The sequence below is a fragment of the Melospiza melodia genome, chromosome 3 (genome assembly GCF_035770615.1).
Source record: "Melospiza melodia melodia isolate bMelMel2 chromosome 3, bMelMel2.pri, whole genome shotgun sequence".
Classification (NCBI taxonomy): Eukaryota; Metazoa; Chordata; class Aves; order Passeriformes; family Passerellidae; genus Melospiza; species Melospiza melodia.
In genome coordinates this window covers 52,199,878-52,226,766 of record NC_086196.1, presented here as the reverse complement: position 1 = coordinate 52,226,766, position 26,889 = coordinate 52,199,878, and the positions used below count along the sequence as shown (strand labels likewise).

The 26,889-nt window shown below is 42.4% G+C and overlaps 2 protein-coding genes across 2 annotated transcripts; both read right to left on the bottom strand.

Annotated features, from left to right (window-relative positions):
- Positions 1-3,479: 3,479 nt before the first annotated feature.
- On the bottom strand, positions 3,480-4,702 carry PRR18 (proline rich 18). The gene has a single exon (XM_063153478.1). The coding sequence runs from the start codon at positions 4,655-4,657 to the stop codon at positions 3,845-3,847; it is 813 nt and encodes a 270-aa protein (XP_063009548.1). The 5' UTR covers positions 4,658-4,702; the 3' UTR covers positions 3,480-3,844.
- Positions 4,703-5,474: 772 nt separating this feature from the next.
- SFT2D1 (SFT2 domain containing 1) lies at positions 5,475-26,107 on the bottom strand. The gene is made up of 8 exons (XM_063151758.1): positions 25,996-26,107; positions 19,844-19,930; positions 18,015-18,097; positions 14,557-14,638; positions 12,112-12,147; positions 11,295-11,353; positions 9,902-9,931; positions 5,475-7,703 (listed from the first exon to the last, which is right to left on the bottom strand). The coding sequence occupies exons 1-8, from the start codon at positions 26,056-26,058 to the stop codon at positions 7,664-7,666; spliced, it is 480 nt and encodes a 159-aa protein (XP_063007828.1). The 5' UTR covers positions 26,059-26,107; the 3' UTR covers positions 5,475-7,663.
- Positions 26,108-26,889: the final 782 nt, after the last annotated feature.

Sequence of the window (26,889 nt, the reverse complement as noted above, 5' to 3'; positions counted from 1 at the left end):
TTAAAAGACCTCATTGCATCATCAATATCCTATATCCTCAACTTACTGTTATCACTGCCTGCCAGCTTCTCTCTCTGGAAGTGGCTCCTAACACTTAGCACATCCATGTGCTGGCTTGGAGCTGCAGCAGGGTGAGATCCAGGCTGGGCCCATCACCTGCAGGCATTCATTCACTGAGGCTTACAGCATTTTCCCCATGCTCTCAGAAGAAGCAAGAGCACCTGTGAATACCAAATTGCCAGCACTATTTCCAGAGACTGTTGCTGGAGGTTTTCCTCCCTGGGAAGGGAAAAGAAACATTCACATCTTTCTTGAAGGCAATGAACCGCAGTAACTTTTGGTTCTTGTAGTGACTGGGCACTGCTTTGGGCTCCTTTCTTTGCGGCAGGGTCAGCCAGGAGCTCACACACTGCCACACCTGGTCATTGCAAAATGATGGTGACTACTCTTCCACAAATTGCCAAAGCCAAACCTTCTCAGAAATCTCTTCCTCTCTTCACAAAACCACCAATAGGAAAAGGCTTTTCTTAAGAAGGAAAACAGAATGTGCCTTTACCTCACAAAAAAACACCCACAAAACCAAAGAATGAGCCCCCCCAACCAAAAGGACAGTTGTGTTCTAGACAGACACCACCCACTGGTCCTCTCAGGACAGCAGCCCCCAGACTGATGCCCTCCCCCAGCTGTGTGTGAGATCCCTCAGGCACAGCTGGAAATGGTGTGAGATAATGGAGATGTTTGACAACAGCTCAGGGAATACTGCTTGTCAGGGCTTTACAAGTATGCTGGTGAGGGAGGTCACAAAAGAAAATAAAAGCTGGGCAAAAAGCTGGGCATGCTCCCCCTTAGCTTTGAAATAAAAAGAAAAGGTACCTATTGTATCAGTGAAGTGAGAAAGCTGAGAGTTGGGCTAGAACCCAAGAGAAAACTCAGCAATGCACAGGGCTGAGGTTGTTGAGTTAGAAAAACAAGGGCTTCACCTGTGTCTGGCCTCTCAGCCTTGCTCAGGAGCAGCAGGAAGGCAATACTATTCATTAGCTACCTTTAAAAAAATACCCAGAATAAGTGTTGCTTTGGGGTGTTTTTCCACTGTAAATCATGCTGATATGTTTGGAGGAAGAAGCTATCTACCCCAAAGGAATTATTGATTATTTTAAGCATTCACAGCACCAGCTGCTCCTAACTTCCAACAGCTAAAAGGGTTATGAGTGGGAGGCTTAGGCTGAGGCAATTTGAAGATGGCTAATATACAAATGCTAAAAAGCAGATGTAGCGAGTTCCAGGCTGCTTCTTGGTCCTTATGGCAAAATCAGACCTGTGCCACCTGAAAAGTGTTCCTGAAGACGCCTGATCCATTTACCAGTACAGACCCAGAAGGGTTCTTACAGCAATACTTACACTGGGCTGCAGCTCCACGGGCTGAGAACTGGGGGGAGCTGGCAGTGTCCTTATCTGTCCAGGGAAAGATCTCTCACCCTGACTGAGCACAGTGCAGCAGAGGGGCAGAAAAGGTGTTTCACAGCATCCCATTTGAATTTTCCAACCACAACCTGTCCTGAACCCATGTGTGTGAGAGATGGAGGAAGGCTGAGGCTGACTGGGGATCAGTGGGATAGGGAGCTTGGGTTCTCAACACTTTGTAAGGTTTTTGCCCCCTCATCAAGGAAAGGAAGAGTGATCAGTTCTCAAATTCTTCATTCTAGGAGCAGGTTCTTTCTTTTTCAGAGCTGGCAGCCCTTCAATTCCAGCCCCTCTTACCCCCAGTTCACACTGCATTTGCTGCAGCTGTGCATTCAAATTTATTGAATTTTTTGCCACACTTCAGGCTCTGAACAAAGCAGCTTTCAGCCTCACAAGTAGGCTTTAACATACTTCAGTCCTTAATGAGTGAATCACATTTCATTGCAACTGGAGATATTGATTGGAGTTAATATGAAATCATGGAGCAGTTTAAGGAACAATGTTAAGAGTCCAGGATGCTCATTTATAAACTCCCATTCCCAAAAGTGAAACAAAAGGAAAACTCAGCTAACAGCTCAACTACTAGCATTTCCATCATTGTTAGAAGAGGGAAAAACAACAACAAAAAGTGGTTCTGACATCAATCCAGCATGTATTAAATTTGACATGAAATTTGCAATTGTTGAGGCAGATTGACTTGAAGATGTTAATGAAGACTGGTAATATGACAGAACTACATGCAAACTCAGCTAAAATGATATGAAAATGCATGTGTTTCATAGCTATCACTACAAATGACTCTACATTTCCTTAAATGAAATAGAATTAGTCTCCATAAATTTTCATGCCCGTGCTTTTGTCTCTGCCCTTTGAACATACCTATTTCACAATTGCCTTATATTGGTTCGTTTTTTTTAATGGCAGTATCAATGCATTTAATAAATATTTATTTTCTCAAACTATCTCCCCAGTCATTCCTTAAGTTTCAGGTGGAAAAAAAGAAAAATGTGCTTGAACAAACATGGAGCAAAACAAAATGCAGCACATGGCTACATCGTGCAACTAATATACAGAAAGGTTTTTTATCTGACAGGATTTAATGGAAGTCAGCACAGACATTCATTTGGTGTAAACAACTGATGTCTTAATGAAATTTATAATATCCAATTTGTGGCACTAAACTTTGTTTTACACCGCTAAGTAAATTCAGCTGAACGTGTTCCCATATGTTCGAACATTCATTTGCAAAATGCTCAGGTCTGACTGTTGTTCCGGGAAGCTGGAGAACAACAATAAAAGAGCAACAGTAGGTGGCCGAGACACTGTAAGCGTGGTAAAGACTTACCCTTCCCTTTCCGCCCATAATTTCTGTACCCTTGGCCTCCCAGCCCCCTCCTCGCCTCTCCCAACACACAGAGCTCGGAAGAGCACCAGGCATGGCCATAGCCCGGAGGGGGGAAGGTTGCAGTGGGCTCCAGGGATGGGAAGCCGAGGGACGCTGACAAAGGATGCTGCCTCTGTGCTCCCTCCCTCTCTCTCTCTCTCCCTCCTTCCTTCCCATTCCACCTCGTACATTGGCAGCGGCTCGAAAGGTCGGATGTATCTGAATTACTATCAGCGAGGGGATGAAATGGCCAAGTCCATGCACAACCCCAGCCGCTCCTCTCCGGTTCGCCGGCGCAGGGAACCGGAGCTCTGCCCACGCCGCGGCCGCCCGCACCTCCCCATCCTCCTCCCGCCGTCCCTGCCTCTCCCCGGGAGCGGAGCTGCTGCCATCTGCCCCGGCAGCGCCGGGCTCGCCCCCGCCCGCTCGGTCCCTGCCTCCGCCGCCGCGCCGGATCCGCGGCTCTGCGTTATCCCTGGAGCCGAGCTGCCGGCGGCTCTTCGAGGAGCAAACGTGCGAAGGGCACAGGCTCTCCGCACGGCGACCAGCCCGCCATCCTTACCTTAGGGACACCGACACAGCGGGTACCGCCAGGCTGGGGCAGCCCTACGCCAAGCCACCAAGGCGCGAAGGCTACCGCAACACAAGAGTCCTTTATTCAAATAAATAAAAATGAACTTTTATGTACAAATATACAAAACCATTACGCACATTTTATAAAGTAGTCAGAAATCTTTAAAAAAACCGCGAGGGCGGAGGCAGGACGCCCACAGCCGGTGCCCTCCCTCCCAGCACCCGGGCACCGGCGGGCGGGGGCCGGCGCCGCTCCTTTGTCCCTCGCCCCGGCGGCGGCGGCGCCCCGAGGATCGGCTCCGCTGCCCGGCCCCTGCCGCCACCCGCCCGGGCTGCCAGGGAGCCGACAACACAACACGGAACGCGACATCGCGGATGGCGGCCCCAGCTCCCCCCGGTCCGGCCGCTCCGCGGTCCCGGCGGGGCTCAGAGGGTGCCCAGGTGCGGCAGCGTCTCCAGCCGTTCGGGGTGGTCGCGCCCGGCCGCGCTCTCCACGCCGCGCAGCCACTCGGTGCATTTCCGCACCAGCCCCTCGTCCGCCGTGGCCCCCGCCTCCTCCTCCTCGTACTCCTCGTCGTCGTAGCGGTGCCGGTCGTTGAGCAGCGAAACCTTCAGCAGAGCGCGCAGGTCGCCGCGCCGGGCCGGGGCGGCTCTGCCGGCGGGAGAGGGTGCGGGCTGCCCCCGCTGCCGCTCCAGGCTGCGGCGCTGCAGCACCCGGATGGCCTCCGGGGGCAGGCTCAGCGAGAAGCGCCCCGCCGCCTCGCCCGGCGCCCCGCCGAGGCTCTCGCAGGAGCGGCTGCCCGCCCCCGGCGCCCCCGGACGGCCCCGCGGCTGCGGCGGGGTGGGCTGGGGCCGCGCCGCCCGCTCGGCCGGCGGTCTCCGCGGAGGCGGCCGCTGCAGGGACGAGCAGGGCCAGGAGCTGGAGAGGGGGCCCGGCCGCTCCGGGGGCGCCCCCCGCGCCTTCCTCGCCGCCTTCTCCTCTGCCGGCCGAGGCGCTGCTTTCTTGGGGGCCGAGGCGGCAGCCGGCGGCTTCTTGGGCTGCACCCGGGCGGCAGCGGGGGAAGCGGAGGGGGTCGGCAGGATGGCCGGCAGCAGGGGCGGCAGCGCTGCGGGCCGCCCGGGAGTTCCCTCCGGCTCGTCGCTGCGGGCCCAGGGAGGAGCGGAGCGCGCTCCGGGCAGGGCGGCGCTCCTTCCCGCGGGCGGGCAGGGCCCCGCGGCGCGCCGGGGCTGCAGCCCCATGGCCACGGGCGGACGAGGAGCCCGAGCTGCCGGCGCGGAATGCGAGTTCGCTCTGCGCAGACAGCCGCCGATTTTCCCTCTCGATAACCCGTCCCCCTTCCCGCCCTTCGCCCGCCCCGGGAACACCCTTCCCCAGCGCGGGGTGGGCGTGCGGGCGGGGACGGGGGTCGTGCCGGCACTGGCCGCGCTCCCGAACGAGCCGCACTGGTCGGGCTCGGTGCGGCGCTACTCCGGAGCCTTTTCCCGTTCCTCTCCCGCCCGCCCTACAGCAGAGCCCAACTAAAGAAGAGGATGGCGGGGCTCGCGCCCCGACGGCAAAAAGGCTCTAAATTTCTCCCCAAGCGTCCAAACGTGAAGAGGCAGTATTTTCGAATCATGTTACATTCTCTTGCCATCTTAAAATCAAGAATGATACTTTGATTTCCTTGATTACTTGAAGTATCATGAATAAGGGCAGGCACACCGGCCAAGAGACAGACACACTCAGACCTAGGGGCTGGCTGCCTCGGACTTAGTGGACAAACACTGCCTGGTTTGGTAATGAAGAGTACAGTGCAGAGATCCTTCTAGTGTCAATGCCTTCTGTGGCAGAGTTAATGCTACCACCCCCGTTGGAGGACTGTTGTTTGTTTGGGGTTTGGTTTGGGTTTTTGTGATATCCAAGACAGCAACTTCCTATCTTTTCAAAAGATAGGAAGTTGCTGTCCAACAGAGGTTTGGAGAAGTTTCATGGTGCAGTAATAAGTAAACAAACATTTCCTATGGATCCAAGATGATTACCATCACTCCAAAATTTAGCCTTAGAAGTCATGGCATGTAATTTCTACAGTATTTATTTCAAAGTATTGTTTTAATTACAGTACCAAAACTTTATCAAAAAATGGGTAGCATGTATGCAATCCACAGGGACAGATCTTCACGCCTATGGTTGTACACTATCATCATGGTTATTACTATACTGTGAAGATTCCCCAACTGTGAGCTCTTGGAATACTCATACACAGTAAACAAAGACAGGATGCAAAGGAGCAAAAGATACAGGCAAAACAACACAGAGTGTGTGCTCTGTATGCAGATGGAGGAAGTAAACCCTTAAATGTTCAGGAGAGAAAAAAAAACAAGGAAGGCACATGATGTAACTACACAGACCAAAGTGCATATGGAAGCATACCAGTACATGGAGATTTTGGTTCTTGAACCCATTCTCTCCTGCTGATCTAAGTGTTAACACATGAATGGTAACTTCATCATTTACCACAGTGGATAAATGAATAAATAAATTCTGAATAACCAATGTAACTCTAATTAAAGACTATAGTGAAGGTGATTGTGTACCACCAGAACTGGTGGGTGATGGGCAAAACCAGCTCTGGAGCAAATGAAAGCCTGGCACACGAGATGGGATGGGACAGGATGGGACGGGATCTTTCCAGTCAGCTGAGGTCAGCAGCAGCGACTGGGGAAGGGGCAGTCACTTCCAGGATGATGCCCATCACTGCCCACGCACATCTTGCTTCCTCTTCAATGCAAGCTGAAAACTAAACGGAGCCAAAAATTCACCCAAGGGCCATGGGCAGAGCTGGAATAGCTGTCCCTACATCACACAGCTCTAGCAAGCCCTGCTGTGAGGCCAGGACTACCTGCCCCTGGCTATCACCAGCAGGGACGATGCCTCCCTGGCAATTTATTGTTACTAACCAGTTAAAGGGCGTGGCTTAGTTGGAAGTCTAGCTGCAAAGTAATGCAATCACCCTGTACACAGCTTCCCCAAAAGTTGTTGCTATATTTTGCAACAACCACTGATACTCAACAGGAACATACTGTACCTCAATTTGTCTCTTTAGCCTGAACTTTGAATACTGAAAACACTGAGGTTTTCTCCTTCCTGACACTGCAGATCACATCTTTTCAAAGCAATTCCTTCTTCTAGATTTGTGGATGAACGGAAGAAAAAATCCAAACCAACTCAGTTTTGAACACACATATATAAGCATATCCATCCTGTGCAAAAAAGAACCTCCTGCAATATAATATCAACCAAACATTAAAGATTTAACTTTGCTCCAGAATAACTGGAGAGTTTGTAGCTGAAAAATCAGAAATGAGAATCTCTTACTGGAGCCAGGCAAAGTGTTACAGTACTTCAATCTATTACCAGATTAAGTCAGAATGAACAGTCTGTCTACATACTAAAAGCAGCTTTAAGGTCACTTCTGAAAATCTATCAAACAAATTTGGATACAGTCATATACAAACATTTATATTTTCATTTTTATTCAAGAGTAATGCTGAAATTTTCAGCCCTCTATAGCTGATTCCTAAATAATAATGTATAAGGCACTTTTAAAATGAATTTATTTCACAAGTCCCATTTATACATTAGTCATAAGTTCTTGCAGTAAAAAGTATTTAGGTATGAAATTAAAAAAAAAACATTTAAAATACAACTTTTTTAATAAAATCCAACAGGTTTTAAACATTCCTTTCACATTCTCATTAAGTTTTTTCCACAAGGCACATGTATAGACATTTCAAAGGAGCAGTTAATTACAAACCTTCCAAATCTTTACAATGTTTATAAAACTCTCTTTGGAAAAGCATACAATGGATAATATACAAACATAAATGGCACATTGCAAGTTTTAGACAGAACTGTAAATGAAACCTTTATGCACACTACCCAGGCCTTAGTAACTTGCCTCCACTGGGGAATAAACTATTACTGGATACAAAGTAGTGTTAAGACCACTCTGTATGAAGTACTTAAATGTACTTTCTTGTTAGAAAAAAGCCTGGAAGTTCCAGGGTAAACACAAATAATTCTCCGAATTTATTTTAAAAACTGTTTCTAGTAAAAATTATTTAATCTCCCAAGTGTAAAAGGCAAGGAAAATACTCTGCTGCTACTGGGTATTTTCAGAAGTGGCAAAGTATAGAGTTTTTTGAGTAAAATTTACAGAGGAAAAAAGTTGCCTTTTAAAGTGGACAGTGGTTCCTGGTTTTAATTTACCCTAGACAGGATGAGAAGCATTTAATCACAGCATCCCTTTAAAAAAGAAAAAAAAAGTCAGTTAGGATTTGTTATTTTGCTTATAAACATCTAAACCATTACCTATTTAAAATTACAATACGGCAGAAACTAAAGACGTATCGAGAGCTGATCAAACGCAGGATCTGTGTGTGAGTGACTCCACCACCCAGCTAAAGGCCACGCTCAGGCCAGCTCGGTGCCGGGGTTTCCGTGCTGTTTGCATTGCAGGCCCTGCTGAAAGGCAGGCACAGTGCTGGGAGGTGCTCTGCAGCTCTCTGGGAGGCTGAGCAAAGGGCAGAGCCCGACTTCACAAAGGCTGCCCAGCAAGGGCTCAGCTGAGGAGCGCCCAGTCCCCAGCAGGGCACAGCTGCCAGGGCTCCAAGCCACACTGGGGCTGGAGCGTCACAGTGCAGGAAATAAAGCACAGCCTGAAGGGCTGGAATTACGCACTGACAGTGCAGGATGGAGAGAGCTGGTTCAGCCTTCAGGTTTGGAAGTTCTGGAGGGTTCCTTTTTTTCAATCAACAATAAACTGTTTTCTGACTGTTAAACTCAGATCATTCCCTTTAGTCTCCATTATTTTTCCTTTTCACAGAAAAGTAACCAACTTAATAAGGAGTGGAATTTTTATTCTGTTACTAGTCAGTTTCAAAAAAAAAAAGAAAGAAACATACTATCATCACTCTTTAAAGTCACTTAGCTATATGGGTTTTGGTTTTGTTGCATTTGTTGTTGTTTTAATATGGGTTTGGTTTGGTGGGGCTTTTTGTTGCCAGGCCAACAGGACAGCAAGCATTAATTTAGGAAGAAACAGAAACCAACAACCCCCACCCCAACAAACCCGTGAACAAGTAAAATGTTCTGAAGAGAAAACCATGAAAAGAGTTAAACCAAGGAATGATAATTTCATGAAATCAAGAGAAATGCATACTTTAAACAAATGACATAATACTATTCTCTGGCATTTAGCATGGTTTAGATCATTGTTCCCATAAGAAAGGCAGTCTATATAATAAATTTATCATATCACTCCACATGAGCAAATAACTCAGTAATCCCTAAAGAAATCACGGTATTACTAAAAGCAGTCTCTATAAAATTCAGTTCTTCGGCTCATAAAATCTAATAGATAAATAAATCCAAAGAAATTAACTGATGCATATAACCTAATGTTTTTCTGCCCAGAACTTAGAAGTATTGTTGATAGGGAAGAAAAAGTCAGAGAGCCCTGAAGCTCAACTTGCTTCCTCTACAGAGAAAGCCATAAAAAAAGAAAAAAGACCAAAAAAAGGAATGAGCCTCCTGAGACTGTCTCATGGCCACTGGACCTATAAGAATTCAGAATACTACTTTTGTCTGGGTTAATGTGAATTGTCAGAAATAGTAAAATGACAGTTTGAAGCCGGAGCTCAGTTATTTTATTCACTGTAATTAACAACAACTGTCTTAAAAAAATCCTTCCTAGATGAAATCTGAAGCTTTAAAAAACTTTAAAATTTTTTTTTGGTGATGCTATGGGAAAATACCAGGGACAGACAATGCTTTGTATTCTTTTCCCTCACACCTCTACAACAGCAAGCCTCATTAAATGATATGGAAATGCTTAATTTAAAAAAAAACAACCCACTGTCAAGAAGACCAAACTGCATTTTACATGAATCATAGAAAAAACAGATTCTTACATTTGATTACTTGCATGTGTTTTCACTGTGTTTGGTCTGCTTTCATTCCCTTTTTGTACACACCAGAATGAAAGAAAAGAGAGGAGCTTGCCAAAATGAAAATAAAGCATTTATTTTAGGAGGGCCTTTGCCCCTCCTAAAAATGATGGAGGAATTCAGAAATAGAAACAGAAGCTGTCACTATGTTGCTTGTTTGCTTTTAACTAGGATCTCAGATCCATAAGTTGCCTTTAATTGTAGTACCAGAAAAGTGACTGTTGCATCACTGTATTGTTAAATCATTAGAGACATTATTTAAACAAAACTTTGATTCATTTTCAGTGGTGGAAACTTGAGAAATTTATTAAAGAGAATTACTATGTATTGTACTTCTATTTAAAGCTTATATTAAGCATGAATTTTAAGTTCAGCTATGCCATTTTCTAAAAATTAAGAAGTTATATTTTTCCACACACATAAAGTACTTTATGCCTTTCCCCAGCATAAAGGTAACTGACTTTTGTTAAGATGGAAATAATCATGCAGACTCACCTTGCAAAAGGAATATAAGACAGACTATACCTGAAAAAAAGAGAAGAAAAGTATATTTGCAGACCGCTCATTTCTCTCCTAGAACCAAATTATTTCACTTTAGGCCAGCATTAATAAAAGCAACTGTTGTAACAAAATTTTAAACAAGATGACCTATTCAAATTAATGCTTACCTGAAAAAAGAGGACATGTTTGGACAAGAACTAAACAGTGACATGGATTTGGTGGTTTACTTTTTCTTTGGTTGGGTTTTTGTCTTGATTTTAATGTAGTTCATAACTTCCATTGCACATGAACTTAAAAAACAGATTTGCTATTGCCAAATCAAAAAGGGATAGAAAATTTGTGTGAAAATGGTGCTCAAGATGATAGAGACAACTTCTTCCAGTTGAAAAGACAATCTAAATTACTGTGCAAATATACATCTAATCATATTATTTATGTAACTAAATACAGATACATGCTGCAGGATGAATAATATTCCACAACTGTGACACTCAGACAGCTGACAATTCTATTATTCTCTGAAACTGGTTTCTCACAAGCCTCCAGGCAGTGTTGTGTTCTCATGCCCAGCCTGATCAAACCCCAGGACAGTTAACAAACGTGAACTGTCTGCTGCAAACACACAGAGCACAGTCTGAGCTAGCTGCCTTCCCTCTATCTAGCACCATGCCCAGCAGTCCCTGAACAAATGGTTCCTTGTCCTCAGACCCACGTTCAGTACAGACTCTGTGTACTCAGGGCAAGTTCAAGCAAGAACTGTGGTCTGTGCTCACCTTGGGCTGCCTGAGAATGAGCATTTGGGACAAGGACACCAAGAAATTCACCTGGGACAAGGACATCAAGTGTGTATCTCTGTGGAAAAGGCAGTAACTTCCAGAACTTCTGCCAGGCTTGCAAGCATTCACCTGACTGCACTCACACACTGCCAAACCCAGCCCCCAAGCTCCTGGTCATCACAGCAACTGCTGCACTAAATTCACCCTCTCACATCCACCCACTCTTTACCCAGTATATTCCTGGGGCAGGACACACCCTATGAAAATGTTTTTTAGTTTCTTTCATTTCAAAAACAAAAAACTAGTTAGAATTCAAAAAAGAGGAGAGTATACTTCTACAATGCAGAAAAAGGAGGACAATTTTTTTTTGCATATGTATTCCTTTCATAAGGCTTCAGATAAGTTCACACATTGCAGAATATACTTCAAATTACCATTTTTGCAAGACGATTGAATATAGATTTTGCTGGAGTTACACAACCTAGCTGAGAAAAAACAGATTGAGGCTAGCATTTGGGCACACTTATATGTGAATCATATATATATAGGTTTATAATCATGAGGGTGTAGGGGCAGGGAGAAGAAATTCAAAGGAATTTTAAGAATCTTACCAGGTCATTGCCAAGAACTGCAATATGCAGAATAACATCGCCAAACCTTTTTTGTTCCACTAAACAAAAATAAAGCAAATACTGCAAATTAGCTCATTTTGCACCACACCAGTCTATACTGACACTTGGCACAGACTGATCAATCAAAAATAGAGGAGACTAACAATGCCTAAATCTCCTTGTCTTAGTTTGCTGTTTCTTTCCCAACAACTCTTATTCATTTTATTCACAACTCCATTAGCACCATGTTATGTAAACCTTTTCTAGCTTTGGAAACACCTAACAATATCAGTGTTAACACTCACTCACATCACAATCACTGTACTTCTGCAAATATGGAAGTTCATTCCAGTGAGATATTTTACTTCTGTGGAATGCAACTACAGTTAGTTTTCAACCAAGATGCCTGCAGATACTTCTGGTTCTTTTCCGTTATCTTAACCAGCTTAATATTCTGTATCCATGGCTTCTGCAGGCAGCTATACACTCTCTGGTATTTTCTGACATAAGTATGCATCACTGAAACAAAACAATATTTGAGCTTGGTTTTCTTAGTTTTTATTCTAGAGGTTTGCAGACTGAACCCAATGCTCTAGATTTTGCATTCTCATCTACATCACATGCAGGTGGAAGGATGCATTTGCTTTTACAGCCAGCAGGCTCATCACTCCACCTGAGCTCAGCTGCAGCCAACAACAAAAACACCACACACAGGTTCGCCTTTCCTTCACCCCTGAACTGTATCTTAAAGCTACAATACAATTAATAAACTAACCAACTGAGACTGCTTTTTAGAAAAAAAAGTATTCTCACTTACCCAGAATACAGCACACAGAGTCAATATTAGGCAAAGCTGGGGTGTGAAGGAGAGAAAGAAAAAAAAAGAATGAATACTCAAATACACAATGAAGAAAGTACAGTAATCACTCCCATGTTTTCAATGGGCAATCAGCACTTTAAAACTGACTTATGAAACAAAGGCTGTCTCACAGTGACTGTATGATGAACTCCATGGTGTTTTTCAAAGCACAGTATGAGTAGCACACATGAAGTACACATGGCCAGAAGGGCTGGGACAAGTCTTGAAAGGAAGACAAGGCAGGAGCTGAGCTGAGGAACCAGCAGGAGTATAAGCTGGTGTGTGCACACATATTTGTTGGTTCTATTAAGAGGTGGGCTTAGATGACAAAGCTTTACTGAAAGGAATCAAGAAGCCTGGTAACTGCTACTCTCTTCTTCCAGTACATACCATCATTTTGAACTGGTATTCATAACACCTGTCTCTGACAAGAAAGATGTGTGCATCGCTACCAACAATCCTTTATTAAAAACATCCATTCTCAATTACAGGATCTGGCAAATACAGGCTATGCCTCATCTGCCAGTGCTTTTTCATCTTCTGACACTAATGAAGAGTCCATAGGGAGCAGCTGCCTCAGGTACAGTGAAAAAGCTCACATGAAGCTTTGTTCGAGGTACTTAAACACTTTGGATGGAACATTACAATTATATAGTTTACCATGCCAAATAATCATACAATTTGTGCAAGCTTAACCATCACTTAGAACTTTTCCACTAGATCTTATCTGGCTCCCTCCATTTTTCATTACACATAGTAAAAAACAGAACAAAACCACAAATCAATTTTCACTTGAAAAAAAATTTGTTGGTGTTTTATTGAAAGGAAGAAAAGTAACACACGCTTGAAATTTTCCAAACACATCTGTGACTCCTGAACTGCTCACAATTCTAGCTTTGTGTCAGCATGGGGATTAAAACAGTCAAATTCATCCACAGTTTTCAAAACTTGAAATTTACCAGTTCTTCTGTGTTTTACTCAAATTTCCATACTGAAAGTCTTGGCTCTCATCCAATGTTCACACTCACTATTAGATGAAACCTTTCATTCTCATTTTCCCAACTTTGCTGGTAGCCTCTCTGCAGAGGTAGGTCTCTGATGTGTGCTCTGCTCTCTGCTCTCCTTCCATTTCCCTGATGTGTTTTGTTTTTACAGCCTTCAAAGTTATTCCCTTTGTCACCATGTCTGAGCACAGTGGATGACAGGATCATCAGAGCAAAATGATTTTTGTGCCTGCTGTTTTAAGAATCTGGCCTAGGCTCTCAGCTTCATTGGAAAAAGCCCACAGCTGTAAAATGTTAAAGAATTTATGCTCAGCAAACACACTCTAGCAGAACTGGAGATATTCTTGGACGTTTTTAATTCACTCCTACAAACATACCCTTCCAAGGACTTGTAACTTGGTATGAGTTGGAAATAGTGACAGAACAAAACAAGAACTCTCAAACAAAACAAAACAAACCTCTGCAGAACAAAGCAAAGTCCAAGCAATGATCAAGTGACTTCCCCAAAAGACAGGGGCAAATGTAAGCTTCTCAAAAGAGATTATAACTATTTTTCATGTGAGTGTGAGAGACAAAAAACATACAACCTCCATATGACAGCCATCCAGAAAGAATTTATGAAGACTTTCTTACTCACTAAACTAGAGAAACAAGTTATATGATAGAGAGAATAGGAAAGCCAACTACATTTCAAAAATCAAAGTTGAAACAAATCATAGGAGCAAGAGAGAAAAGTATTAAACAGAGAAGCAGCAAAGGGAGAAATTTATTTTAACTACCTAATATAGAGATTCCTATCCTTAATATAGGGATAGGAATTCTGATACTGGGGAGAAGGTTTTTTCCATCCTCCTGGAAGAAGAAATTATGGTCATGGAAGTAAAGGAGACAAGGCTGTCACAATGGAGAATCTCAAAGCTGAACATGTGGCCTCCCAGACTTTGGGGAAATAATTAATTTTCTCCATTGCTTTGAAAGTGCTGAACCACTGACCTTTACAAACCAGCTGCAGCCAAAAAACAACTGTCAAGTTACACTTGGTGGTCACTGACTTTCCACAGTAGCTAAAAAAGTCTCTCCCCTTATTCTTGAAGAAAATATTTTAGAAAATAAATTAAAAATAATTAACCTGCCATTATCATTTACTAAGAAAGATTTCATAGGGAATATTTTACTCCAAATGATTAATTTAAAAAATCATAAAGAACAAAAACATACATGTTCAGAGAAAGGAGCTAGATGATCTTTGTGACATACAGAGCTTAACAGCTTGACTGTCATTTCTCTGCAGAAGGAAGAGGCAGACTGAGAAATAACCTCCCTTTAGAAAAGCATCAAATTTAGCTTTGAAGCTAAAGGAAAACTTTTTAAGAAAAGGAAAGAAGGATAGTATATTTACCAACATCACAATCGTAGCTATTAATCGTTTCGGATCAAACATTGTTTTCAGTTGCTTCAGTGGCCCCATCAGGAAACATGTACTAAAGGGAGATAAAAAACCAAAACAAATTGTAAATCATTTTCAAATAACTCTTTCTAAAAGACAGTAGGTAATTAACCAGTTTTCCAACAGATAGATGACTACAAAGGCTTTAAAAAAAGATATTTCAGTGCTTAGCAACAGAGACTAACTAGAACAGAAGGTGAAATACTCCATGAATTTAGCCCTGGAAACAGTCTATGAGTCAACCATTGGTCACGAAATTCTTTCCAAAATATTACCATAGTGAAAAAAAAAAGTAACAGGCAAATACAAGAATACTTATATTGGTTGAGATAAGATAGGACAGAGTGTGACAAGGATATACTTAAGGAATAACAGAAGAGCTTTGAAGCAAATCAGTTTTTATGAACTCTTCCATCAAATAAGGAAAAACACATTTCAACTAATAATCTGCTTGATGGCGCTGAATGCCATTTATAAATAAAGGCGATTAAGAAAGAAGTGCAGTTACAGTTAAATTTAAACCATGTTAAGAGATACTAAATGGGGGGAGATTGAACTATGACTATAAGTAGCTCTACATGAATTTAGAGATGGGTGGGTGGTCAAAGATGTTTTGATTGTTATTTTAAGATGGCAAGCACCATAATAGAAAAAAAAAGAAGGAAAAAAAATGATGAGCAAACTCAACTGCAGAAGTAAATAAGATCATATGCACGATTTCAGGAAACATAATGGGAACAAATATAGTGGTTAGAGCTTTTTACATTACCAAAACAAAACATTTTAAGTATAGCAGATTTATCAAGTTGAAGTCTAGTGAATTTTGTGTTGAAGTTTTTATAACAACCGACTCGCCAAAATAATGTCAAGATTACAAAGACCAACCTGCTGTAGAAAATTTTTGTTTAATAATACACACTTTAACCCAGGCAGAATGCAAGGAGCTACAATCAAGATTACAGGGAAGTTCTAACTCTTTTAGTTAAACTCAGCAAGCAAAAAGGCAGAAAAAGTTCAGTAGTTTGTATTAATCCTCCTGCTTTTTTCTACTCTGTAGTTAACTAGAAGGGAGAATGAAAACCATCAGCAACACCACATGCTGTACCTTTTATGCAAAGAAATGCCAGCTGAACTAACAGTTCACAAACTCAGGAGTATTTCTCTGGCTTCAAATATTTGAGATGAGTCTCTTTCTTCCTTGTCATTCTGCTTTGTAGAAAACACAACGATTTAATGAGAGAGTTCAAATGCCTGTAATCTTGTGGTGGTCTGAATGCTTTACTACAGAGCAGAAAACCTAGTCTAACTCATTTTCTAGTAATTCTTTTTTATATGAAATGAAGCAGGAAAGAATTTGATAGAGTTTCCTCCTGAAACCAATATTAAGCCTTCTATGACAGAAGAACTATGGGAATCCACATTCCAGGCAGCAAATAAAACTCAATCTTCTACATCCAAATGTTCTCCTACCAGCAACTCTGCACATGTATCTCCTTCACATTTTTTATCTTATGGAGACAGACTTCAAATGTCCATATTAAATGAAAAAAAAAGTTTTCACAATTCAATAGAAAAAGAAAAGTTTTATATTCACTGCAATCCAAAATAATTTCTTCTCAGTATTTTTTCATCTTGTCTGCTGAGCCATAAAATTAAATTAATTCCAAAAAAAAGGGGACATGAAGAACTCGAAGGAAATATTAGCTACTGGAAGGGTAGTGATGAGGAAAATGAAGTGCTAAAAAGGAATCACATTTTGACCACATAAAGTAGGCAGAAAAAAATATAGAAAGCAAAATTCATTGTTTGTAATCTGATTCATATTGAGAAGACTGACATCACAAGAGCTGCACCAGAGACGAGAAGAGATTCCATATGAAGCAGAAAAAAAGGCTGGAAATAAATTCTAGACATCCTCCAATTAAACAGAATAATTCTTTTAGATACATCATTCTGTGGAGACACACTCATCATCCCTGAGAACAATCAAGTAAGTATCATTTTTTTCACATGCATGGTTAGAGAACAATAGTAAAAACAAGCTAGAGGGGACTAACCAGGCTAGTAAGAGTGGTGACTGCATTTGCTTTAAATACAGACTTGCAAAGAAGCCTGGAAAAGTTTAAATCTGCTTGTCAATTTGGGACTTCATTGTCATCTCCTACTGTTCTTAGAACACAGCTGCCTGTTTTTTATATCCAAAAGGAGTACTGAATGAAAAATGGGCCTCCTCTTTCTTCTAATTTTAGCTGGAGTGCAGACTAAAGTTTTTCAGCATTCTCCTGAAAGAAATACTAGTCTGGAAAAACTTCCCTCTTAACTCAATTAGACTTCATTAGTAGTATGTTTCTAAAATGCTCATTTAATTTGAAGAAGTGTAAACACACTCAAAGTACCAGGTAAAAACAACACAACCAAAAAAACTCACCCCAAACCAAAACCAAAGAATAAAGAGTAAGCTAAGGGAGAGAAAGGCAAAAACTTAGCTTTGCCTAGCTCCAGCATTCACTTTTTGTCTTGTTTTAGAAAGAGATGGAATAGTTCTACAATTGAGACTCAATGTCAGTATAGACATTATTGTCTCCTAACATATTTGTTGGGGAAAGGCAGTACCTTCACATTTCTCAAATGTTAATGTCACATTACATGAGTTCTAACAGATTAACAATGCTTTGACTCAGAAGTTAAGTTACTTGACTAAAGTCAGAGTCCATGAAAGTCAAGACCAGACTTGGGGTGTGAGTCCTATGACCATGCCTCGACTACACTAAGATAATAAGAGAAGGAGGAAAAACAGAAATTGAAAATACCTTAGGGACATTATGTTTCTTATGCGTGTTTCAAACTGTGAAAGCAAAGTTTTCAATCTTAAGAGGGCCCCTTTTAGAGGCAAATCTTTTAGGACTGCTATGTGGAACATTTCAAAGAATCAGAGTGTTTAAAAATACACTATGAGCAAACGTTAGATTCTGCTTTCAGCCTTACAGTCAAAACAAGGATTTCCTGAATGCTTCCTTTTTGAAAGTTTTCTTGGAAACAGGATGATCTCTCTGTTAAAAGCAAAAAGCTCCTTCCAGTAACAAAGTATCCACACAGAGGGCAGACTACCAGCTTGCTCCTGAACCTGAGTTACTTCTGTACCTGGCAGAAGGACTTGGATGTAAAAAGTACAAAACATTTAGCTAGCAATTGGTTATTCATACTCCAGACACCAGCTGTGATGTGGCCACAAACAGTTGTGTAAAGTAACTGATAAACAACAAAACTGTAAAACAAACAAGTTTTTGTTATTAGCATGCAATATAAAACAATGCTGTTTACACACAACATAGCACTCTAGAGCAAAAGCAAATGGAAATGTAGCTGAAAAGGAAGGTACTTTTCTAAAACAAATAACTAAGAAATGATACCTGGCAAGAGCAGCAATATTTCCCAGGGTGTAGAACACTGCAAAAAGTTTGATGCCCTTTGGGAGCCATAGCAATGCTGTTCCCTATAAAAGACAGGTTATTGGCAAGTTTGCAATTAGTTAATTCAATTTATTTAGATTTTATAGTCTATAAATACAATTTCATACTACAAGAAGAACACAAATCTGGTATACACTAGCAGAGCACACTGTTCTCCGAGTTGCAGCAATCACTCCTCAGCACACTTCTATTGCCACCTGCTGGCAAACAATGTGTTGGTTCAATGGATTGCTGGATATTTTTACAACTAGGCAGTTCATTTATATTACTGAACACATTTATTTGTACTGCTTACATCCTATTTCACAACACTTCCACTTTTGTTACAATGCCCCACTGTACATCCTACACCTCTGCACACAAGATAAAATGTCATAAAGCTGCACTAATATTCACCATTTCCTTTCTCCTCCAATCAACCATTTAGACTTGCAGCTTAAATACACACTGAGGCTGAATAGAAACATTTTAGTACTCTTCCAGATCTCTTCTTTTCACTGAACTTAAAAAAATCTGAAGCCTTCTGCTGATCACAGCTCCCTGTGATGATCAGGGAGAAAAGGAATCATAGGAAAGGGACCTGAAAGACCACCTAGATACAACCTCCCACTAGACCAGGCTGCTCAAAGCCCCATTCAGCTTGGCTTTGAACAGTGCCAGGGATGGGGCATCCACAGCTTCTCTGGACAACCTGTTCTAGTGCTTCACAATAAAGAATTTCTTCCTTACATCTAACCTAAATATCCCTGTTCTCAATTACTCCTTGTCCTATCACCACAGTTCCTAACAAAGAGCCCCTTCCTGGCCTCCCTGCAGACCCCCTTCAGAAACTGGAAGGCTGCTATGAGGTTTCTACACAACATTCTCTTCTCCAGGCTGTACAGACCCAACTTTCGCAGCCCGTCAGAGCCTAAAGAAAGCCTCCACTAGAAGCAAAACAAACTGTGATCTGCACACTGCGTCCTGAAAAAACCCAACCAAACAAAAAAGCAACTGCATTCTAACTCAATTGCAATTTCAGTAGAAATCTGTGGTGAAAAGAAAGGAAAAGAGGGAGGAAGGGACGGGAAGGAAAAGGGAGAGATGGGAAAACAGAGAAGGAGGAAAAGAAGAGGACTTCCCCAATGTTTTTGCAGCTGTTTCGGGGAGTTTCCATGCAGCTGAAAAACTGCCTTCTTGTGCAAGTTACCTGTGTCAGATTTTGACAGAGCCAAGCAATTAATAGATCTCAGCTTTTAAGTGCAGGCTGCAGACTCCTGCCAGCCCCTAAAGCTCAGGAATGAACACATGATTTGCTGACTGTAAAACCACCAGGAGTGCAGCAGGTTTTTCAAGTGTCAACACACAACCACACCCACTGATTTGTTGAGTGTGACATGCTACACTTGTAGTTTCTCCAGCCTTTAAAAACTCTTCAAGCTTCCCCCGTCTCTTTCCCTTTTATTAGAGAGAAAAAAAAAATAGTATGGGTATGCACCTCTTTCCTAATACACCAGGTACAAAAGTAGAGCATATTTTGTCATGTTCAAACCTTTTAGTAAGAAAATGTATTATGCTACAGTAAAAATGCTCACTTCTGTAATTGGAAGAAAAATGGCCAAAATCATAATTTAGAGATCAATAGTCAATTATGTATTTAATGTCCAGTTAAATAAAATGTTTATTTAGAATGCAGGATAAAGCAAACACAGAATCACATATAAAAGAGGAATATGAGGTTTAACTGTAGAACAATAATAAAGCCCAAGAAAAAAAATAACTTTACTTACAAGAAAAGAACATAAAATGCCAGCAACAAAGCATATGGCAAACCATCTGACTCGAGTTCCAAAGCTGAGTGTTGAGGCATCAAGGACCTTCATAAGAAGAGAGCAAAAAGAGGATATTACACACCCAGTTTAGAACAATCTAAAGGACAATTTTTTCTCTACCACTGAAGCCCTTAATTTCAAACAAAATAATTTTTAGCCAGAAATAATTATTTTACCTTGCTTAACAGTTATTTGTGTATTAATTCTTTCCTATCACAAAAATCATATTATCAATCTGGAACATATGGAAACATATTTACAAACAAACAAAAAACCAAAACCCATAAAGGTACAGCCTGGCATGCAAGCAACGCTACTTCATTTTCAAACAGGTTTTTTTAACCACCACACAACTGAAAATAGTCAGAGTTGTACCAAATTAAAAGAATGAATGGACCTCCCAGCAATTTGCAAAGGAATTAATCCATTTGTGCAACACTGTAGGTTCCTATAAACATTACCACCTTCTCCTGTTACTAGAGAGGATCCCTTGCATATATTAATGCCAGTATCCACTGCAAGCATTACAACTCCAGTTTCTCTTCCAATTACCTTCCTGAAGGTGTAGGCAAATTAACACAGTTTGTCTCATCAGACTAAGCTAACTTGCTGAAAGGGAATATTTCACTTCCTCCTTCTGCAGAGTGAGTCCAGGACCTAATGAGCTGAGCTACTCCTGACATGAGAACAGAATTAGTGTTCCTTCTATTCTGATGACTTGGCTAATGAGCCAAGCCAGCTCTGCAAGCTGTCAGGAAAGCAGCAGGGCTGATGTAAGGAAAGAGGCAGGGCCATGTATCTGGCAGAAAGGCCCCTTTCAGCACAAGTGATTTGTTAGATAGGCTCAGCTCATCTCCACCCACGCTGTAAGAACAATGCATTTCATCTTACTCCAGGTCACTGCAATTAAATGTACTTTCTGTTCTAAACTGGTCTATTAAGCGAAGTGTTGCTTCAGCTTACATAAAATTACTTTAAATAAACAACTTTCCTATTTGTTCAGATGTCACAGGCAAACTTGCTCTCCTGTTATTTAGTCAACAGATATATTAATCAAGACTTATTAACCAAATATACATTATATACTTTCCCCAGCCAATGAGTCTGATATTCCTCCTTATCTCCTGAGAAATTTCTCTTTCAGGCAGTGGTAAGCTAACCAAGGAAATCTGGTTACTGCTTAGAACAATTTCACATCTATACAAATGATGAATCTGTACCTAGTTTAATAAAAAACTGCAACATGCACACACACATAAAGGTGCTGTGATGACAGAACTACCCAAAGGTCAGAAGATGTAACTTACCTTGCTAAGTCCAACACTTTATCCTTATGCATGCATTAAAGAAACAGACAAAAGCAGTAACTGAATGATGGTTTAGTATTTTAAAACATATTTGACAGAGTCCTGAATGCCTGCATTTTTAAGAAGAGTAGGAACAGCAGAAGATACCCATTTCAATCATGCCTTTAGTTACACCTATTCATACAACTAATCACAAGCACACATACACACAAAAATAAAGAGTAAAAATCTTTTCCATCTGTGTTCAGAAATGAAGGGTAGATAGGCCAATAATATCAGTAAATCCAGCACACACATTTCAGATTGCCTAGAAAACAGGGAAAGGATGAAGATAAATCCTTTGTTCAGGTGCATCAGGTCATTGCTGCCACTTACTGCTCTTCTACTTCTAATCTTATTATCTGACAGTGCTCCTGAAGTGACTACCAGGAGACTTCATTCTTCAAATAAATTTGAAAACAGCTTTATCTTCATTTAAATCCCTAACAGTTAAGAGGTGAAAACAAACAAACAAACAAAAAAACAGCACAAGAAATAAGAGAATCACACAAAGGCTTGGAGCCAAAAATACCACAAACCCCAAAAAGTTTGATGCGTTTTATGGATTTAATTCTTAAAAACTGGCTGACAATATATGCACATGAACTACAGGAAGATAAGCTGTGGCATGAGGGCTGCTAGTGCATTCTGTGTAATAATAAGACTAAATACATTAAATGGTATTAAAGTGAAGGCTCATCCTTCCAACCACTCCCAATGATATCACCATTTATGTTGTCAAGCTGAACCTATTTAACAGAGTTTGAAATCCTGAAACTGGGGATCTAGTAATGCATTTTCTTAGTCCCTAATACCTCAAGGGGCTGAGGGGAGGCCTCACTATAGCTTCCTCATGAGAGGAAGCAGAGGGGCAGACACTGACCACTTATCTGTGGTGACCAGAGACATGACATGAGGGAATTCACAGCTGAAGCTGTGAAAGGAGGTTTAGGCTGGATATTAGAAAAAGGCTTTTCACCCAGAGGGTGGCTGGGCACTGGAACAGGCTCCCAGGGAAATGACCACAAGCCTGAGAGAGTTCAGGAAGCATTTGGACAATGCTCTCAGGCACAGGATGTGACTCTTGGGGATGGTGCTGCGCAGAGCCAGGAGCTGGACTCAATGGTCCTTGTGGGTCCCTTCCAAGTCAGGGTATTCTACAATTTCTATTTTTGGGTTTCACAGAAGCAATGGAACTCACTGCCTTTCCAAGACGCCTGTTTTCACTGCTGCAGAGAAGCACTTGCTGCAAAAGCTGAGTTACAGATACACAGTTCAGCTGTGTAAACCAGACACCAGCTGGTGCTCCAGTGCCAGGCTCACTCTAGGAGCTGAGGACCTGACAGTGCAGGAACCCTGCCACACGTGCTGCAGGCAGCAATTTCTGTACCAGGGACCATGGGACACCCTGAGGTAACAGAGACTATGAACCCTAAGAAAAAGGAAGTCTAAGCTGCCCTTGCAACAAAAGCAGGAAACAACGCAAAGGTGCTAAAGATTCTTTTTGTGTGTCTAACACAAATTATACTGCTAATCCCAGATTTCAGAAAAAGAGTTGTCACTGCAGTCTATTTGCATAGGCAAAAGCAAAAGCTTATACTTAGGAGGCTGAAATAATTTCCAGGCATGTTCCACATCTGTAGTTCATGTGGACAACAGTAATGGTGGCAAGGGAGCTCCTGTAAAATACAACCCTTCTTGCTATACTGCTTATCAGCTTGTTTCTAAGAAGAAAAAGAAAAATTAAACTGAAATCAACAAAAGGAAATCCTTAGTCTTCTATTGCTAAGCTTTAATGCCAAACTCCTGGGCAAGAAGCTTTTTATTCACAGGCTATTTCAAACTAATAGTATAGGAAAGAAATGACCAAGATTTCCAAAAATCAGGAGGAAACATCAAGTGGAAACCAGAATCTGGAATGGAGACTTTCTGAAACATAAGGAACAGGCTTGCAATAACAGCATCACTGCTGAAGAGTTTACAATAGACACACAATAAACGGTATGAATGATAATCCACAAGGCTGCTTTTGATCAAAAATAAATAGTTCTTGTGGCTCTGAGCATCCACCTAGGTTCCTTCCATATATTATTGATCTTATAACAGTTTTCCACACGGGCAAACAGAAAAACAGGAGCACTTTATTTTACTAATCTAGAAATTAACAATTACATCTTCTCTCAATGTTAAATATCCAAGTAATGGAGAAAATGCAAAGAAATGCTGAGTAAATTTGCAGAATTCAGTTTTTAAACCACAGTGAAACAATATTTATAGTGATATGTTTTCATCTTTCCCTAACAAGCCTCCTTATATGTATTTCTACCACCAGTTGAGATTAAAATACAAGAAGCGTAACATAAGAAATTAAATGTAAGAAATGTAATATAAGAAACGCAATATACAATTTCTTATAAAAATATAAGAAATATCCGGTCTATTCCTCTGTTGAAATCTTATTGAGTGCTTTAAGCAGCTGTCAGATTTCATGCAACATCTAATGTGTCACATGGACTGCTTTTACATTAGTTTTGGTGTTGATAAAACTATACAGCATAATGCTGCCCCGAAAACATCATCGCACTGCTACATTTATTATCGATCTTTTTGGTAATTCATTCTTTTTTTTTTTAATATTTTTAGAATAATGGATCTAATTGCAGCAAGAGACAACAGTTGGTCATCTGAAAAGTTCAGAAAGTACAGAAAGCCTTCACTGAATCATCACACAGTTCTTTCATTATAGATTTGTATTCTACTTAGCAGGAATGACTTGTGACTGCATGATAATGGTTCTGCAAAAACCAAGGGAAAGAATCCAGAGATATCTATGGACATGAACCATATGATGGCTATTGCACAACTACCAGATATTCTAAAGAGAGGGCCTTTGTTTTCAGCCAAACACATGACTTGTCTCCAGAAAGATCATGGAAACAGCTGAAGATTTTACACACACAGTGCATAACCTCACACTGTGTTTCACAGCCCCACCTCTTACCAAGTGTTCCTCTCTGCATGGGTGCACATACTTTTTTTGCTCTAATACACACACTTTAAAAATAGTCAGCACCACTCAGCTCCAGCTTTAGTGAAGGTCACATATGAATTTCCTCTCTAAAAAGAGGCTTGATTTCCACTGTTCTGCAAACACATTGGTATCTTGACAGAAAAAATACAGCTGAGAAACTGCCTGACCTAAACACTTGAGGTTTGTTTTTTTTTTTTTTTTTTTTTAAGTCAAGGGGTATTTATTTATTTTAAAGATCTTTCTGGTTCATCTCAGCATGACACTCCAAAGACACATTTTTAAGTTTTCTTCCATCATGTGTACCAGACAGGCTTTAAGTATAGGCAGATTTCTCTTATTTAAAGTATTTTCTGGCTGTGACAATATTGTTATGTGCAATAGTGAAATCCTATATAGTTTAATTACTGACATTTAATAAACTAAACACATTCTTAGCTGAGTTCTCTCCTCAGGGTATACAGCTCAAATAAGAAAGCATTAAATATGTAGGCATTTATCTACTGGTTGCCACCTTAAAACAACTATTACAGCACCAAGTAAAGGAAAACTCTATGTCACTATGTCACACTAAGGCACACATGTGCCTTGTGTGAAATGTGCCTAGTGATTAATCAGAATAATCAATTCTCTTGGAACTGAACAGAGATTAACAGAAATGTAAGTATTTCTTTGATAAGCCTGAGAAGAGCAGAAGGTGAAGCACCCCTCCCAAATGCTGGCAGCCAGTTCTGGTGTGAAAGGGCAAAGATTCTACACTACTTCCAGAATCACTGGACACAATTTAGGTGTTTTGCTGTGGCAGAAGCCAAAATCTCGAACCTTGAAGACAAATGGCAACTCGGTGCAAAACCAAGTGAAGCATGCCAGCAGCAAGCTGCCAGAACTAAGATCACCGCAGCTACGCTCAGTTTGTGCTGGTTCCCCGAGGTTTGTCAGCCACAGCTCAGACCCCAGCTACATTCCAGCCTCCTCCTCCATGCTCCAGCACCCTGCAAGTAGCGAGCAAGATATTCCTCGATGTGGGGCACTTTGACCTGCAGTCACATGAGTTAAGAGGGAGCTAAAGGAATAAATGGTTCTTTGTAAGCATGCTCAGCTTTGCTTCAACCCAGAGATTAGTTCTCAGGAATGTATGGTCTCCAAACACAGTAAAAACGAAACAAAAAAAAAAACTCGCTGGCGATGAGGAAGGTAGTGGGAAGGAAATAAAACAATTGAGCCATACTTAAGGAGCAACGAGCAAAAAGTAACTTCAGCAGAATGCAGTCAAAACGACGTTTTGTTTGTTAAACAAAACCTTTGTTTGTGCAAATTTAAGGGCATGCGGGAATGGAGAAGCAATTTACACTGAATAGCAGACTCAGTCGGGCTGGAAATGAGCACAGTATGTTTTCTGCTCCCTGTTTAAGCACAAGAAAAACTTGTAGAAAGGACCCCAAGCCACCACCAACACAGCCAAAAGCTTCACACATGAGTAATTGCCAAAACCCAATCCTCCGGGCAGAGCCTGCTGCCCACACCGCCCGTGGCTCGGCGCACGCCGCAAACTTCGGTCTGTCCTTTGCCTGCCGATGCCTGCCCCGCTCTGCCAGGCACCGGGAAGCGGGGGGTGCGTGTGCGCAGGCCGGGCACGGGGGAAGGCGGCGGGGGGAGCACGGCAGCGCCTGAGCCACAGACCCGCGCCGCCCCGCGCCGGGGAGGAGAAGGGAGAGCGGGCTCTCACCCGGCCGTACCTGCGCTGTCAGTCCCTGCTCCTCATCGTCCTGCCCGGCCAGCACCCGCCGCAGCTTCTCCATGCCGGCCCTCGCAGGGCAGGGCCGCGCCGGGGGCCGGGACGGGGCGGGACCGGGGCGCGCTCCGCCGGCCCAGGCGGGAAGTGACGCGCGTCCCGGGGCGGCGGCGGGGCCGCGGCTGCGCAGAGTGCCGGCCGTGTCTCGGTGCGGCGGGCAGAGGCGGTGCAGCGCCGGGGCGGGAGGAAGGGCGGGCTGATCAGAACCGCCTTCATCGCCGCCCGCGGAATAGACCTTCGCACGGCAGCGTGATTTGCATGAGCGCGATGAACACAGGACATAGAACAGAGAACACAGCGGGTGCGCAGGGCCCCGGTAGAACCGCGTTGGGACACGCTGGTGCTGGGGTACCTCGTACAGGCGGAACTTCCTTAGCATCAGTTTCTGCCCGTTGCCTGTGGTCCTATTGCTTGGAAGCACCGAGCAGAGCCTGGCTCCTCAAATGATGCGCAGGAAGTTCCAGTTGAATACGGGCGAGAACGTCTGTACTATGCAGGCGACCCAGCACTGGAACAGATTGTCCCGAGAGGTTGTGTAGTCTCCCTCAGTGGATGTGTCCAGGAACCATCTGGATGTGATCCTGTTCTGTGATTGCTCTGATCATAACGTAGGGCTCTAATGTCCTGTATTCCTCCCCACGCTTGTGTTCTTCACCTTTGGAAGTGGGATGTTTGAATGAATACTGCTGAAAGGTTAAGTTCAGGGGTTATAAGGAATCTTAAACAAGTGGTCCTACAGATACCTACTGGGAGCATGGTAGAAAACAAAATGCAGAGCTGCTTTGGGGACTTGCCTATTCCACTTGATGAGACCCCACCTCAATTCTGCTGTTAGGTG

What these genes read in the sequence shown, in the direction of transcription:
- PRR18 (XM_063153478.1), bottom strand. Translation starts at nt 4,657, where the DNA reads ATGGGGCTGCAGCCCCGGCGCGCCGCGGGGCCCTGCCCGCCCGCGGGA.
- SFT2D1 (XM_063151758.1), bottom strand. Translation starts at nt 26,058, where the DNA reads ATGGAGAAGCTGCGGCGGGTGCTGGCCGGGCAGGACGATGAGGAGCAG. An exon ending in CAGTTCTTGGCAATGACCTG is followed by an intron (nt 9,932 to 11,294) that starts GTAAGATTCTTA and finishes TCTTTTTTTCAG; the next exon opens with GTATAGTCTGTCTTATATTC. An exon ending in TCTTATATTCCTTTTGCAAG is followed by an intron (nt 7,704 to 9,901) that starts GTGAGTCTGCAT and finishes TCTTTTTTAAAG; the next exon opens with GGATGCTGTGATTAAATGCT.